Genomic DNA, 17,392 nt, shown 5'->3' on the forward strand with positions numbered 1-17,392 from the left:
TAAAGAAATGTATATTTATATATATTTATATACAAACAAAAACACCTATTTTGTTGTTTTTTTTAACTTTATACAATGTATTTCTTTCTTCCAGTTCCTCTCCACCTACCTACCCACCCAACATTACATGCTTTGTCTCAAAAACAAAATATGCAAAAATCAAAACAGACAAAAAAGCAGTAAGACAAAAAAAATTATCAAAACAAAAACTGCAAAAAAAAAAAAAAATGGAGTCAGTTTTGTTTCAGCCAACTGCTCCTAGGCATGGGACCTGTCTTGGAGAATACAAATACATTTTGAGACCAAGTTTTGCTATGCAGCCTAGGCTGGTGTGGGACCTTTAAACCTCCTGCCTAACCTTATAAACACTGAAATAAGAATAATATAATAAATCATATGCCATAATACCAAAAGTTTTAAAAATCTCATATACATAATTTTATTGTTTGTTTAATAGCTTCTGAATTTCAAATTGTCCAGTTTTTCAAAACACATTAATTGAGGGAAACTATTATATCTAGAAATCATGCGTTGTTTTGGTAATAAATAATCAGACAGCTTTTACTTTTAATATTGACTCCAATATTAACATATGCAGTGTTATATAATGATCTAAAAGATTTATAAAGTATTTTTGTAGTGTCACATAGGAACTATAATATAGGATCATATGTAAATTCTGTGCTCTTAATTCTGCAGAGTGTCACATAAAATAATGAGGGGAGAAACAATGATTTTATACAGAATTATACTTTACAAAATATGACTTTATATGTATATCTGACAATCATTTATCATTTATTATGTATAAGCTGATTTCATCTGGGGAAACTGAGATAAACTACAGAAACATTTTAAAATATGACGCTCAGTACACTTAGCATGTCATGGCTAAGACAAGTCTACTAGCTTTGCTAATCTCATAATCTTCTACCAACCTCTTATTATCTAAGAATGAATGCAGCAGTATTCCAAAACCTTTCAAGGCTTGAGGGAATGCAATATGTTCTCCAGTAAATACTAGATAACTCCATTTCATGATCACTCACTCTTTAATCTAATAGTTACCACTCTCAGATGCATATTAAAGTCAACTATGACAGTCTGGAAACATCCAGATGCCCAAAACTGGCTGGCTGTGTTGTCTAGTCTTATATCAACTTGACACACACACTGGAGTTATCTGAATGGAGGGAACCTTAACTGAGAAAATGCATCCCTAAGATCTTAATTAGTTACTAAGATGGAGGAGGACCCAGACCATTGTGGGTGGTTCTATCCCTGGGATAGTGGTCCTAGATTCTATAAGAAAGCAAGATGAGCAGGCCACGGGAAACAATCCAGTAAGTAGTACCCCTCCATGGTTTCTGCATCAGGTCCTGCCTCCGGAATCCTTCCCTGTTTGAGTTCCTGTCCTGACTTCCTCAGTGATGAACAGTGCTGTTAAAGTGTAAGCTGAATAAACCCTTCCCTCCCCCGTGGTCATGGTGTTTTGTCACAGCAATAGAAATCCTAAGACACTGGCTTAAGAACTTCTGATACAATATATTTTCTATATTTTCTCTAGCTTCCAGAGTAAAATTAAGTACATAACCTCAACTAGTCCTCATTCCTTCTTTACACAAAAGAAAACTCCTTATCAAGAAAATACAAATCTTCCAGAAGAAGTACTTAGCATGTAAGTTCTTAAGTGCATTTTCTTTTCTGGTGTTGTATATGTGTGTAGTACTATGATTGAACTCAGAACCCAGAGTCAGCTAGGCAAGTGTTCTACTATTGAACTACGTCATCATCTTTCAGAGTCAAGCTAGATAAATTTCTCAGGCTCATCTCAAACTTGACAACCTCTTTACTTGGACTCCTATTAGCTAAAATTAGAGGCATATACAACCAACTTAGGCTCTTAAGCACATTTTTTGCTCTTTCCAATTCAAATGATGATCTATTCTCTCCTGCTTCTACAGTCATCAAATGTTTCTCATCTTTTAAAAATCAGTTCTAACGTCCTTTTGTGAAAACTCAATGGCCAATTGGTATTATTTTTTTTCCCATAAACCCACAGAGTCTGTGATATTATATTTATGTACTTTGCCTATAAATATACATTTTATATGCGTCCCTACTACATCAGCAGCTCTACTTACAAAGCTTTTTTCTTAGGTATTGGTCTTTAAGTACCAAGGAATCAATAAATAGGTCTTCTATGTTATGCTTCTTACCTTGTATAAAGTGGGCATTAATAAAACACACACACAAAAAACCCCACTAAAATCAAAGACAACTTACACTCAGTCAATTAAAGTGCCTGTTAAAATGATATTTTGGTCAAAAAAAAAAAAAAATGTCCCAAGTGGGGCCTGGAGAGATGGACTGGTGGCATTAGTTGCTCATCCAGAGGATCCACTTTTAATTCCCAACATCTACATTATGGCTCCTATCTGTTAATTCCAGTCCCTGGGGATCTGGATCCAATGCCCTCTTCTGGCTTCTTCATACATACATATATACACACACATACACATACACATACACACACACACACACACACACACACACACACACACACACACACTCATATCTGTTAACTCCAGTCCCTGGGGATCTGGATCTGATGCCCTCTTCTGGCTTCTTCATACACACATACACACACATACACACACACACACACACACACACACACACACATACACACACACACACAGAGGACACATAAACACATGCAAGCAAAACAGCCAAACACATTAAAAAAATTTTTTTTTAAACTGATGTCTGTGTACCTTGAAAAACATGCCCCCAAGTATGGAACACTGTTTATAGTCTTTTGTTCTAGAGATCTCTTCTGAAAACTGGACTTCACTCTGTCTACAATTCACTCTAATCAAAGATGTTAAATTGACTTAAGTTTAAGTGACATTTAATTCAGAACGGTTTTCGAAGTTTATGGAGAAAAATCTAATGTTGTAATATCTTTGGAATTAACAACTGCAGTTGGTTGTGTTAACCCATTCCTTACCTCACAAAAAATTCTTCTGCTAGAGAATCCATGTTACAAAATGTTCCTTTACAAGATTTATTCCAATGCTTGCAAATTGACTTTTACTCCAGCCATTTAAAGCTGTAAGAAAAATAACAGTTTTAATAGAAAGATACAAAATTTTTCTTTCTCCCCTGTATAGACCAGTAAATGGTTATTTTTTAAATTTCTTGATGTTCCATAAAAGAATATAATCACCACCTAGAATTTACATTTTTTTCTGAGCATAGGTATATTTTATCAGTCTATAATCATATTGAAATAGTTTTTATAGCATTGAATGCTGTACAAAACCATCTTTTACATTATTTTAATTTCCAATATTATTAAATAGTTGGTTCATTGTGTCTAGTACTGGGAACTGTGCTTAGAACCTTGTGCACACTAGAGAAGCATTAAATCTACCTACCATTCAAGCTCTATCCCTATCCCTATTTGATATTTCATTATTTCTTTTATTTCTATTAGTTCTTTGAGAAATTTTTATAGTATGCTTTGATCATATTCATGTCCCAACTATTCCCAGATCACTCTTATTTTTCTATGTATCCAACTTCAAGTATTTTTTTTAATCTCATTAAGACCAGTTTGTACTGCTCAAATATTAATGCATGTGCTACACGATCACACTAAACTGCCCAGGCTGGCCTTGAACTCCCTACACAGTGTAGGCAGTACCTGAATTATGTTCCTGTGATTGAAGGCCTGCACCACTACACATTTCATTAGGGTTTTCTTAACCATTTTCTTATAGCATACAACTTGATTTCCCATTTTTTCATTATAAGCTATTCTACAAACTCCTCTGACCTATTATTACCCTTTTATTATATTAATGGCATTTCTTTACAGTAAGTTCACAGTAGAATTGCTAGATCAAAAGATACATAGTTGAGTTCACTGACACATACTGTCAAATGGCTTCCTATAGCGGCCTATCAGTTCCTGCTCAATTATAATACTAACAGTAGTGAACATTCTTTCTTTTCAATATAAAAATGCTACATAGCCACTTTCCTCCCCAAACTATATAACTGTACAGCTCCATAAAATACAATATGAGATATAATGCGCTCTTGCATATTCTCCAGCTCAAATACCAAAGCACACACACACACAAAATATATAGATGTACTTTCTTCTCTCCCCGCCTTCTGAAAGACAGGGTCTCACTGTATAGTCCTAAAACTTACCACATAGACCAGGCTGGCCTTGAACTCAGATTCTCCTGCCTCTGTTTCCAAAGTGCTGGGATTAAGATCAAGTGCCACCACCACCCAGCTAAGATTGGTATAGCTAAAAAAGCCTTTTAGCATATGCAATTTCCACATCAAGAAAATATATGCCACAAGGTCCATCTATTAAGAAATCAGATCATACTTAAGAAACATTGTCTTTATGATGTTAAAGAGAACTGAAAGATTTAGAACTCTTGTCTTAAAGTATGAGTATTTACCTATCAGTAAACTTAAAACAGGAGGTGGTAACCTATCCTGGTACGAGGGCCATAAGTTCTGCAGAGAGCACTGCAAAGTAGGCATGTCCTATGAAAGTATGATATTCTCAATATTCTATACTGACTGTGACTGCTGAGTAACACATATAGATCAGAAAGGCAAGAATAATTCAGCAATCTGACACTGCTCAAGGCACAAATGCAAAGACACATACACACGAGGGGAGAACATTCTGTAAATCTCCTCATCAGAAAGAGAGCTTACTAACACCTCTCATTTCTGGCAGTCCTCAACAAAACACTTCCATGTATCAACTTTAGTAATCAATATGTAGAATTAAGTTCTCTGTGGTAAATTATTTTATCTTACAATTTTACTAAATAAGCAAAATCATAATTAGAGTCACTCTGGATGTGTAATACTGACAAAAGACACAAGAAACAGCTAATAATGAAAACAGGTAGAGGATAAGCAATCTTTCATACTGATCAGATCTGCATCTTATCTTAAATAAAAATAAAGCTGTGGGAATTTTGTGATTCTGTGAATTCTTTTCCAAAAAGAAACAATCAATAAAACATTATTTCACAACTGTAACACAGACACACATTTGCCTTTTCTGGACATCCCAGATTCATTGAAGTTTAGACATGGAGACCTTATTCTCAGTAAGGTCTCCTTTAATTAAATTAAAATTTCCTGTGAAGATCACAGGAAAGGTTTATGTAAAACGGAGGAAAATCTGGCTAGAAGGTAGAAAGGGGAAGTCCTCTTTAAGCTGTTCTGTATTAAGATGAAAGGGGGTGAAAAATTAATAAATCAAGACATTTATATACTGAATTAATAAAGGCTAGTAGCTTTTCTGCCTGTTTAAAATACAACCTGAGACAAAGCTGAATGAGGAAATTTCCAGGAAAGCAGATTATCAACGTTATTACTTTCTAGGACCAGCAAAGCAAGTATGTGTGGCCAGCAGCAACAATCACATTTTACAGCCTCAGCTGGGAAGGCCTAAGTGCCTGGCAACCAAAAGAAAGCAGACAGAAGTGTTATCAGTGTCCACCTACAATAAGCTAGAGGTTGCTGGAGATGCTGTGAATGTGTTGCTCTGATTGATTAATAAATAAAACGTTTATTTTCCAGTAGCCACGCAGGAAGTATAGTATAGGCAGGACAAGAGAAAGGAGAATTCTGGGAGGCGGAAGACTGAGTCAGGAGACACTGCCAGCCGCTGCCATGAGAAGTAAGATGTACAGCATCGGTAAGCCACAAGCCATGAGGCAACTTATAGATTAATAGAAATGGGTTAATTTAAGATATAAGAACTAGATAGCAAGATGCCTGCCACGGCCATACAGTTTATAAGTAATATAAGTCTCTGTGTGTTTACTTGGATCTGAGTGGCTGCGGGCCCAGGCGAGAATGGAGAAATCTCCAGCTGCAAGAGGTACTCAGCTTTTTAAAAGAGGTCAGAAGGAACCTTTAAAGTCAAGATTAACATAGGAGAAAGGGTAAATTTAGTTTCCCCCCAGTGTACTCATTTTAGTAGACTTTCCCGTCATAGGAGACAATTCACTGTCTTCCTTACACCAAGACTGCTTTTTGACAGAACTTATTAGGCTCCTGCTTGACTGGAGGTTCATTGTCAATTTACTACACATCTTACCCAGGCTGTTTTTCACTGGCAGAAGAACAAACACTGTTATCTATACCAGTAAAACACCTTTCTTACTGTTTCCTCTGAGTTCTCAGCTCTCATTTTTATTTACTGCTTTTACAATAAACTCCTTTATTCATTTGTAAAAGTGATTTTGGTTCCCATTCTTAAGGCTGTGATTAGTCACATCAAAGTAGACATGACAGTTACTTATAAACATTTATATCATAGCACCTGTCAATTTCCCCAGACTATACATGGGCATATTTTTGCAAAAATCCACTCCAATGTTCATCTTGACTAAGTTACCTGCCCAAGTCATAGACTCTAATCTTAACAAGTTTCCATTTTAGAGGGTGTGCAAAGGCCCATAAACTCTCTACCCTTCACAACTCTGGCACTTACAGAATGCAGGTGGAAAACTTATCAGCGTAGAGAACAATTAAAAAAAATAGATCTCACACCTTTCTCAATCCTAGTAGCTTGAAAATAAAGCAACATATTTGGTATTTCCAAGAGAGGATTTTATTAAGAATTTTTCATTTGTAAGCTAAACTACCTCCTCTCAGCTCCACTGTGGCAACCAATCTATTTCAAGATGATTTCATTCCCTGGAGCAAAAAACTAGATGAAGAACCATTAAGTTAAAAGAATGCATTGTGTTAAGAAGCTTAAGTAGTAAACACAGAAATGATTTTGTTCTCAGGAAGAAAATTAAGATCACTCTAACTATGATGTTTATACAAATACAGATGATAAAACATGTCTATTAACAAAGTGAAATAACAAATTACCTCGTTTGGATTCTTTCTGCAATACACAGATCTGCTCAGATATACACTAGTTTTTCAACTTTATATGAAATTAAAAAAAAATAATCTAAACATCAGGTCATCCGAAAATGGAGATAGATGATAATGGTACCTGTACTTTATGGAGTTGTTGAAACATGCCCTATAAAGTATGTTTCTTCCATAACCATTTTCATTATCATAATCACCATCATCATCACTTCACTGTTTACGTATACAGTAAAATTAGTTCACTTTCCTCTATTCCTCTGTGATGGAGAAATGCTATTGTATAGAAAGCAATGGTAACACTGAGATTTAAGAAATGGGACAAGAATTATTTTTCAAATATGTATGATATAAGCTGCAACTTAAGAGTCATTGTTTAGCCCCTCCAATTTTCATATCCGTACAGAATCATCAAGTGTACTCCTGGCCAGAGTATCATTTTTACCAGAGTACTACTGATAAAAACATCACTTGTTCTGGGTTTGGCACGTTAAAAGAATTTTGCTATTACAGAAATGCTGCATTAAACAACCTTTAATAGATAACTTGCTAACATTTTGAGTTTGAAGAAGCTCTACTCATTGTTTTGTTTTGAGAAATGATTTCTCTGCAAAACACCTCTAGCTGTCCTGGAATTCACTTTTTAGACCAGGCTGGCCTCAAACTCAGAGATCTACCTCTATCTGCCTCCCATATTAGTACTGGGATTAAAGGCATGTGCCACCACTGCCCAGCTAAGAAGATGTACTCTTATGCCATTAATTAAACATACTCCAGAAGTTTATGAGTCTGTTGATAAGCAGAATCTGACTCTGCTAAGTTATTACGTTTGCTTAATTTTACCAAAGGAAAAAAAAATAAAACTAAGACATGAGAAGTGATAGCTAGTTCAAAATTCAAAGTCACACCCAACGGCATAGGCCTATAATCTCAGCTACTCAGGAGGTTGAGGCAGAATACTCTCAAGTTCAAGGTCAGCCTGAACAACTCAGTAAGTTTTTTTTCTAAAATATTAAAAGGAGGAAAATGACAAGTGAAAATTTTCTAAGGACAATTAAGACATTTTATGATTAGAGTTTGTGGTGGTTTGAATAGGTATGTGGCCCTCATAGACTCATGTCTTTGAATGATTGGCACACAGGGAGTGGCACTACTAGTAGCTGTGGCCTTGTTGGAGTAAGTGTGTTACTGTGGGGGCAGGCTTTGAGATCCCGTAAGTCATGAGTGTACATTTCAAGTCTCCTGTTTCCTAGTTTGAGTTGCCAAGGTGTCTGACCATGGGTAATGGGATCCAGAAAGCCAGCTCATGTACCAGAGATAGATCCTGATCACACTGCCAGGGGCACCTCAAACAGACCCAGTTACACAACTGTTTCCCATATGCAGAGGGCATAGTCCGGTCCCATGCAGGTTCCATAGCTGTTGGTCAAAAGTTTGTGAGTTCTTATGAGCTTCATTCAGTTGTCTCTGTAGATTTCCTCTTCATGATCTTGACCCCCCTTGTTCATATAATCCCTCTTTCCTCTCTTAGACTGGACTCCTGGAACTCAGCCTGGTGCTTGGGTGTGAATCTCTGCAACTGCATCACTTACTAGATGACGGCTCATGTTTTCTCTTTCTGAGTCTAGGTTGCCTCACTCAGGATGACATTTTCTAGTTCTATCCATTTGCCTGGAAATTTCATGATGTCATTGTTTTTCATAGCTGAGTAATACTCATTGTGTAAATGTACCACATTTTTTTTTAATCCATTCTTCAGTTGAGGGACATCTAGGTTGCTTCTAGGTTCTAGCAGAACTATTTATAAGAATTTAAAACTGAGCTGGCTGGTGGTGGCTCATACCTTTAATTCCAGCACTTAGGAGGCAGTGGCAGGCGGACCTCTGTGAGTTCGAGGCCAGTCTGGTCTACACATCGAGGTCCATGATAGGCTCCAAAGCTACACAGAGAAACTCTTTCTCGAAAAAAACAAAACAAACAAACAAAAAAAAAGAATTTAAAACTGAGGAGTAGTTATATATCCAGTTTTCTTTTTTCAGGACCTCCTAAGCTATGCATATCCAATGCAGGTACACTGCAAATACTAAAAATGAATTAGTATTTATAGCAGGTAGATGTGGTCAGAATATGAAGTAGTCTCCCATAGGCTCACGTATTAGAATACTTGGTTCCCAGCTGGTGGCACTGTTTGTGAAGGTTATGGAACCTTTAGAAGGTGGAGCCTTGCTGGAAGAAGTGGGTCACTGGGTACAAGCCTTGAGGTTTTATCACTCCCCTATTTCCTGACTGCAGATACAGTGTGACTAAGTAGCAGCCTTCTGATCCTCCTTTCTTACCTTCCCTGCCATGATGGAAAGTAGCCCCTCAAACTGTAAGCTGGAACAAACGCTTTTCAATATTCATTCAACAAATAATGTCACCTATCTCTCTTCATACATCAAAACCTTTGAAGGCAGAACAAGATGCTGCTAAGTAGATTAAGACTGTTCTGCTAACCTAGACTTCTGTCAAGAGGTGGTAAATAGGTTCTTTAGATGGAAGATAACCACAGGGTTAACAGAATACTTAATATTTGCTAGCAGCAACTTCTTAGTCACCTCTCTTAGTTTCTCCATGTCTCTCCAATTTTTAAATACTTAAGTACTCTGAAATTCAGGGACCTAGGAAAAAACTTCTCTATCCATATCAACTTCTACAACATTTAGCCTTGAAGCTCTGATTTCTTTGTGTTGCATCCCCAATGTCTTTATTACTAATAAATTTAATAGAATAAACAATATCTCCTAACAGACATCTTGACACAATGTAAACTCTGATGTCTACCACTTTCCACAAAATAGCTGAATAGACATACTCAGTCAATTTTAACCTAGGTCAGTGTGACTAGTCATGGGCACACTCATGGACAAGAAATAAATACTTCTGATTCTTAACTACTTGTTTTCTAGTACAAACAAACTCTCTAAAACTGCAATCAAATTTTGAATTATCTCAATCGTCAATACCATCCTATCCCTCTTCTCTTAAGTCTTGCATCAAAACATATATTAACATTCATAACTTATTTACATGTCTTATATATTATTTCTATCTCTCATTAAAATAAAAACTGTACTTGGGTAGAAATTCACCATTGTATCCTCAGAATCGAGGTAAACCACTTAACTATTCATGAAATATATGATAGATGCATAAACAGTGGGTCACTGGTTTGTAATATGACCCCTACACCACAATATTCTACAGTTCTATAAAAACTTCAATCCCTGCTTTCATTCAGACTGATTTATTTAATATCAAATGCTATGTTAAAACTTAATGTTACTATTCAGTATTGAAGTCAATACTTTTCATTTCTTCTAGAACTAAATCAGCTAATGATACATAACTTTTGTTTGAAAATTGTAAGCAAGCATTATTTCTTCCAAGCCTCTTTCCTGCATTATAAACTGGAGAGACTAATTAGACAAAATGTAAACAGACAGTAATAAAAGCTTACAAGGAGGAAAGATTTTGTGCTAATCCTTAAAAAAATGAGTGAACTGGATTTCATCTTTTAAAAAAATGTATTCCTAATAACATTCTACTTTTCCCAGTAGCACTTATCATAGTTCCCCCAGATTTTAACCTCTTTCCTGACTAGTTTATGTCAACCTGCCACAAAACTTAACATTTAACCCAATTACCAAATGAGAAAATAAGAAAAGTACTGAAAATTCTAACTTAAAAATACAAGGCATGGAATCCTGAGTAAAAATAGCCGAAGTCTTTTTGCTACTGCCTTTGTACCTTCACAAATTACCTTTGTTATACTTTGTAATCTATAAAATGGTGATCATATCAATAGCACTGCATTGTTATGAAGATTAAATAGTCCTTAGAACATCCTTTGATGGATGGCAAGTACTGAAAAGTGTTAGTTGTTATTAGTATCCAACAAAAAGGCAACACAATTCACCGTATTACTTTAAAAGGGAAACTAAATGTATAAATGTGAACGTCTGGAGATTTTAAACAGGGTTTTAAAAAACAAAAGAGATAAAGAGCAATGTTCTAAACATAAACAATTATAAACACAGATAATGCTGAAGATCTTCCCTGTCACCATGATGTCCCATGTTGTAGAGATTACATTAATGCAATAAACTGAGACAGTATATAGGAAGAAGTTATTTTTATAGACAATATATATGTAGGAGATCTAAGAGAAAGAACAAACTCTTAGACTTAACAAAATTTTGGTAAGTAGCTGCTGACTTAAAAGATACACCAAACCCCAGTACCTTTTAGAATAATAAAAATTCATGAGAAAAGGAAATTCTCACATAAATATTATAATACCTAGGAATACACTTAATTATTAAAGTACAGAACTGACAAACTACATAAAATTTCACTGCATCTAAAAGATACCAATGAATACTGTCAATTACCTTAGTATCATCTCTACCTTCTTAATCCTGCCATCTAGAAACTTGGAATCTCTTCGACTGTAAAGAAAGATGGCACTTGATGTAGGCAGCTTGGGGCCTTTCCTACTAGTCAAAATGGGGATGATTCTGGACACGTCACTATATGTGAAAAATCTTACGACTATATTCTTACAATTCCATTTACCAATGACTGTACTTAACACAGAAAACATAATTATTAACAATTAACAATTTACTCTCACATCGATTAACTAATTTGATAATAGTCTCCAAGACCATTTTATGACCTGAATTTTCACATCACTACTACTTTCAGCCTTGCTCTCTGGCCACTACTAGTTCAGGCTCTTCCTGGCACACTGTCATATTCCCACTTGACTTTTGTCCACGTTATTCCAGTATTTTCTCCTACAAAGTATAGTTGATTTCTCAACTACTGAAAACATTTCCTCCAATGCTGTCATTTTGTTTTTTTGTTTTGGTGAGGCCTGTCCTGACCTCTTCTTTTCCTGCCCTGACACCGTTAGGCTACAGTGTTTTTTTTTTTTCTCTTAGCTTACTATATTTTTTATTACCAGAATGTTAAATCCGATGCCCATAGACTGAGCCTCTAGTGACTAGAACAGTGCCCATCCCAATGAAGATGCTCAAATACTTACTGAATGAACAATCATGTGAAACAGAATACTCTCGGATTTTACTTTATGAAAAGACTGAAGCAGTGAAAAGCGGTCACAGAGAAAAGTGCAAAAAAAGTTGATAAGCCAACTCACTCCACTCTTTATTGATGGTGCATTTCTCATTTATGTAGTGAATTCCAAAAGTACTTTTCTATTTTGACTATTTCCCTTATTAGATGGTTGCTTTTCAGCAGGCCACACTTCCTGGTCTTTGTTCTGAGTGGCAATCCTCAGTCCGTTACACACGTTTAAAATGGAATGAATGGATGGATGCATAAATGAATACATCAGCTACCAAGTCTTGCATGAGTAACAGCAACACAAGCGTTTTCAGTCATTAGTTACCTTCACTTTTATGTTTTAATATGAAAATAAATCCTGTCTTTAAAAAGTAGTAATGCGCCCCCCCCCAAAAAAAAGTTTCCCGAGTTCACAAAACCTTTCAGACGAATTTCTTAGTCAAATGGGCATGTACTCCATTCTACGACCTAGCTTAATTCGTTAAGCAGAAATCCTCTGAACCAGTTGCTGACTCACTTCGTTATACATCCATGCACAACGTTACCTCTGATGGCGCACGCCTTTAATCCCAGCACTCGGGAGGCAGAGCCAGGCGGATCTCTGTGAGTTCGAGGCCAGCCTGGGCTACCAAGTGAGTTCCAGGACAGGCGCAAAGCTACACAGTGAAACCCTGTCTCGAAAAACCAAAAAAAAAAAAAAAAAAAAAAAACTCAACAGTGCCTTTTTTTTTTTTGGAGCCACTGAAATATGCAAAATCAATCATGCCAGACACACCTTCGCCTATAGAAAATAACGCTGATGAGAACACACTCGGAAGCAACTCCGGGCCCGGGTGCTCTCTGGAGGGAGGCTGACAAATTCCATTGTAAGGCCCTGACTAACTTGCCACGGAACCGCGGCGGCCACGGATTTGTTTAGTGGTCTCTGGACACAGGGGACCGAGGCTGGAGAGCCTGGGCGGCCCCTCCCCCGCCCCATGCAAACCTAAGTAAGTCACAAAGACCCTGCTCCGAGTTCCTCACCGTGCTAGACTAGGGGGAGGCCACCGTGTCCCGAGCAGCGGCCGACGCGCACGCGACCACCAGGCCCCCCCGCAGCGCCGAGGCCGAGGACGCCCACGGCACCGGAGCCCACGACGCGCGCCTCCCGAACCCCCGCGCGCCTCCGGAGCAGCCCCGCCACAGGTCGAGCCGCAATCGCGTTTCTCGCGAGATCCCGCGTCCTCGCGGGCCTCCCGCGGACACCTCGCGGCCCCTCGGCCGAAGCGGGGCTGCTGCGGGGGTTCCCGGCCCCCTTCCCGCTCCCGCAGAGCCTCGACAAACCCCTCGGCCCACCCCGCCAATCGCAGGCCGCAGTCCCAGAGGCGGGCCCAGAGACTTCCGGAGGCCGACCGGAACCGGAAGCCGCCGGGGTGGGAGGGGCGGGGCCTTAGAAGAAATCAAAAAAAAAAGCGCGGCCACAGCTGGAGGTTGTGGCGGCGGGTGGCTGTGGCCCCTTCAACAGCACGGCGCCTCGGGATGGACTCCACCGCCTGCTTGAAGTCCTTGCTCCTGAGCATCAGTCAGTACAAGGCCGTTAAGTCGGAGGCGAATGCCACTCAGCTCCTGAGGCACTTGGAGGTAAGGGGTGGCGGGGAGCGAGTGGGTGCTCCCCTTGACTCATCCTGCGTCCCGGCGGGGCCAGCGAGTGGTGGCCTGGCCCAGGACAGCCCTGCAGCCCGCCGCTGTCCTTGCACTGGTGACGGCGACTGGGTGTGCGTGTTCGGGTGGGTGCCGAGAGGGGGGACGGTGGCCTGCCCCGTACCAGAAGGAGGACTGCCCTGGTCCCCAAAGATCCCCAGGTTTAGACTGTTTCTGGCCGGAGTGTGTGTGTGAGGAGATCCACGGGTTTGGGCTCTGTTTCTGACCGCAGTGCTGGAGACACTTTTTCTTTCCCACAACTTGGGTCGCGTGTATGTCTTTTATTGGTCTTTCTTTTAGGTGCCTATCTTCTATGTGCAATTTGTTTTCTTTTTTGAACATTGACTGGCTTCATTCACCCAATATATATTCAGGTTGCACGTACTACCAGGACATGTTTTTTTATGTTATGTGTAATTACGGTTATATAAGTGTACCACGGGTTATGTACATTTACTTGTGACTAGACATTTGGATATTTTTTTCCAGGTCTGGATGGAATTGTAAATAAGTGCATTCTAATCATACATTTTTATTTGATTTATTTTATCGTCTATTTGTTTCTTATACACCTACCAGTAGAGCTGTCGGGTTATAAGAAAGGCCTGTGTTCCCTTTTTTGTTGTTGTTTTTTTTTTTTCATTTGATTATGTGTGATGCATGTGCATATGAGTACAGGACCTTCAGAAGGCAGAAGAGGGTATTATATCCCCTGGAGCTGGACTTAAAGGCAGATTGTAGCATTTTACTTACTAGCAATATAGCGACACTACCATCATTCAACCATACCATCCTTAGTTCTTACTGTTTACCTGTTGGAGGGCAATATTATCTTTTTAGTGGTCGACGTTATTATATAGAGCACTGAAAACTATGTCTGAGGAGAAAGAAATACACAGCATGAGAAAGGGGATTTTTTTTCATTATTCTGAACTGCTGCTGCCATAGTTTGACTTTAGAACCCCACACAAAACCTGTACTTTGAGTCATTTCATGATTGGCAGGGCCAAGTTGAGCTACTCTAGTACTTGATGATGGTATTTTACATCACTGGCCATGTGACTAATTATTAAAAACATGGACTCAGCTCTTTGGAGTATAAATCTTCATTGTGCTTCTTTATCATCACTGTATGGCTTCAGTTTACTCAAATACAAATCAAATCAGTAGCACCTCTCTTACAGAGTTTGAAGACTAAAGAGAGCATATGTAAAGCACTTAGGTCAATGCCAAGGTCAGATTAAGTGCTATGTAAATATTATCACTAAAATAAACTAGTTTTCATTAGGAAAAAATTAATTTTTACCTTGTATTAACCAATTGCTATATGCTAGAATATTGAAATATAAATCCAGTTCCTGTCATATTTAAAACAGAAAATGTCTTCATATTCTAGACAGTTAAAATCATTAATAGATGAAAGAGACCATGTTCAGAAAGTTCTTGACCCCAAGAAAAGTTACCTATTTGTTGCCAGTCTTACAGACATTAACTAGTGTTAAATCATATTCTACTAGGGAATAGGTACTGGGAAATTCCAAGAGCAAAGCTTGGTAAGAAAGTAAGGAGATAGAAGGGAGAGTTATAATTAGAGGGTTACTAAGGCAGTCTGCTTAGATGTGACCTTTTTGGTTTTTTGAGACAGGGTTTCTCTGTGTAGCTTTGCGCCTTTCCTGGAACTCACTTGGTAGCCCAGGCTGGCCTCGAACTCACAGAGATCCGCCTGGCTCTGCCTCCCAAGTGCTGGGATTAAAGGCGTGCGCCACCACCGCCCGGCTAGATGTGACCTTTTTAGAGTATGACTATATAAGATGCATTAGTCTATTTCTAAAGTAAAAAATTGTTTGACTTTAAATACCAGGTTTATATTGACTCTCCCTCACTAGAACAACTAGATTGGAAAGTAAAAATTACTAAATCTTATCCTTGCTACATTTAAAAATATTCTTTATTAACTTTATTGTTTCTGCATAATCTCCTAACTTCTAGGCTCAGCCTGAAATCAGTTACTATCCATTAGGCTTCATATTCCATTCTCAGAGTAGATGAGATGACTATACTAGGCTTCAGAATAATAAATCTACTTGGTTCTCTTCCTAGTCAGGGTTTCTATTGCTGTGAAGAAACACTATGACCACGGGCACTCTTATAAAGGAAAACTTTTTTTTTTTGTTTTTGTTTTTGTTTTTTGAGAGGCAGGGTTTCTTTGTGTAGCTTCAGAGCCTGTCCTGGAACTCACTTTGTAGACCAGGCTGGCCTCGAACTCAGAGATCTGCCTGCCTCTGCCTCCCAAGTGCTGGGATTAAAGCCATGTGCCATCACCGCTCGGTAAAGGAAAACATTTAATTGGCGTGGATGGCTTACAGTTCAGACATTCAATCCATTATCATCATGGTGGGAAGCAAGGCAGCACGCAGGCAGACCTGGTGCTGGAGAACCTGAGAGTTCTTACTTGACCCACAGGCAACAGCAAGTGGTCTGAGATATTGGGCCTGGTTTAAGCATATATGAGACCTCAGGGCCCACGCCCACAGTATCACACTTCCTCCAACAAAGCCATACCTACTCCAACAAAGCCACACCTCTTAATAGTGCCACTCCCTATGAGTTTATGGGGGCCAATTACATTCAAACTACCAATGTTCTAGTGTACATTTTTAGTCTGTGTTCAGTATAGTATAGTATAGATAATTATAAATGTTAATCAGAAGTTCACTAATACATGAAAGAAATAATAGTATACTGTAAGGCTGTATAATAAGTAAAACTTAGGTCACCTAAGTGGCTTAGGGAAACATTTCTGGAAAAGGTAAACTTAAACTGAAATCTAGATAATTCAGCTGGAGAAGGAGAGAGCCTGTATGTGGGGAGAGAGAACAACAGGTGTGAAGTGTTAATTATCACTTCAGAAAAATGGTTTATTTGAAATGGAGAAGAAATAGAAAATTGCCAGCACTTAACACATTTGCTTCCTATTTTATAGGTAGTTTCTGGACAAAAGCTGACACGACTGTTTACATCACACCAGATATTGCCAAGTGAATGTTTGAGTTGCCTCGTAGAACTTCTTGAAGACCCAAACATAAGCGCTTCACTGATCCTAAGTATTATCAGTTTGCTGTCTCAACTGGGTAATGTGTTCATACCTTTTTTTTCTTTTTGAGTTGGGAAGACTATGAACTTAATTTTTTTAAAGATTTATTTATTTATGTATGTATGTAAGTGCTTTATCTGCATGTACACCTACACACCAGAAGAGGGCATCAGATCCCACTATAGATGGCTGTGAGCCAGCATGTGGTTACTGGGAATTGAACTCAGGACCTCTGGAAGAGCAGCCAGTGCTCTTAACTGCTGAGGCATCTCTCCAGCCTTGAACTTAATATTTTTAAAGGACAGATAGAATTATAGAATTTCTTCAAGAATGATTTACTTTCAAAAGATTTCTTCATTATAGAACCTTTTAGAGTTAGTCTTATGGTCCTCTCAAAGGAGTCCCTGAGTATATACTTATATACAGACACACACATGTATATGAATATATAAGTCTCATGTCTTAAAGACTTCCATGTTCTATAGAAAAGAATGCATATGGGAAAATGGCATTCTATTGAATTTTAAAACAACAAAA

The 17,392-nt window shown here is 38.3% G+C and overlaps 2 protein-coding genes across 6 annotated transcripts in view; one reads left to right on the top strand and one right to left on the bottom strand.

The window, feature by feature from the left end:
* Window positions 1-13,404, bottom strand: part of Dzip3 (DAZ interacting zinc finger protein 3) — an 88,974-nt gene extending 75,570 nt beyond the window's left edge. For all 4 annotated transcript variants that reach the window (XR_008218841.1, XM_052740833.1, XM_052740835.1 and 1 more), the window contains exons 1-2: window positions 13,105-13,404; window positions 3,014-3,115 (exon numbers count right to left, since the gene is read on the bottom strand). Coding sequence is in view for 3 of the 4 variants with exons in the window: in XM_052740833.1 (XP_052596793.1) it covers window positions 3,014-3,045 (32 nt within the window). In the remaining variant the exon portion in view is untranslated. The remainder of the gene's footprint in view (window positions 1-3,013; window positions 3,116-13,104) is intronic.
* Window positions 13,405-13,510: 106 nt separating this feature from the next.
* Cip2a (cellular inhibitor of PP2A) overlaps window positions 13,511-17,392 on the top strand; it is a 35,703-nt gene continuing 31,821 nt past the window's right edge. Inside the window, exons 1-2 of one of the 2 annotated variants that reach the window (XM_052740837.1) lie at window positions 13,511-13,701; window positions 16,745-16,892. In XM_052740837.1, the coding sequence (XP_052596797.1) occupies window positions 13,600-13,701; window positions 16,745-16,892 (250 nt within the window). In that variant the 5' untranslated portion in view covers window positions 13,511-13,599. Of the gene's footprint in view, window positions 13,702-16,744; window positions 16,893-17,392 lie in introns of those variants that run through there. The other variant, XM_052740838.1, reaches the window with a different exon arrangement.

Source organism: Peromyscus californicus, unplaced genomic scaffold (genome assembly GCF_007827085.1).
Source record: "Peromyscus californicus insignis strain IS unplaced genomic scaffold, ASM782708v3 Scaffold_16__1_contigs__length_79575227, whole genome shotgun sequence".
NCBI classification, from domain to species: Eukaryota; Metazoa; Chordata; class Mammalia; order Rodentia; family Cricetidae; genus Peromyscus; species Peromyscus californicus.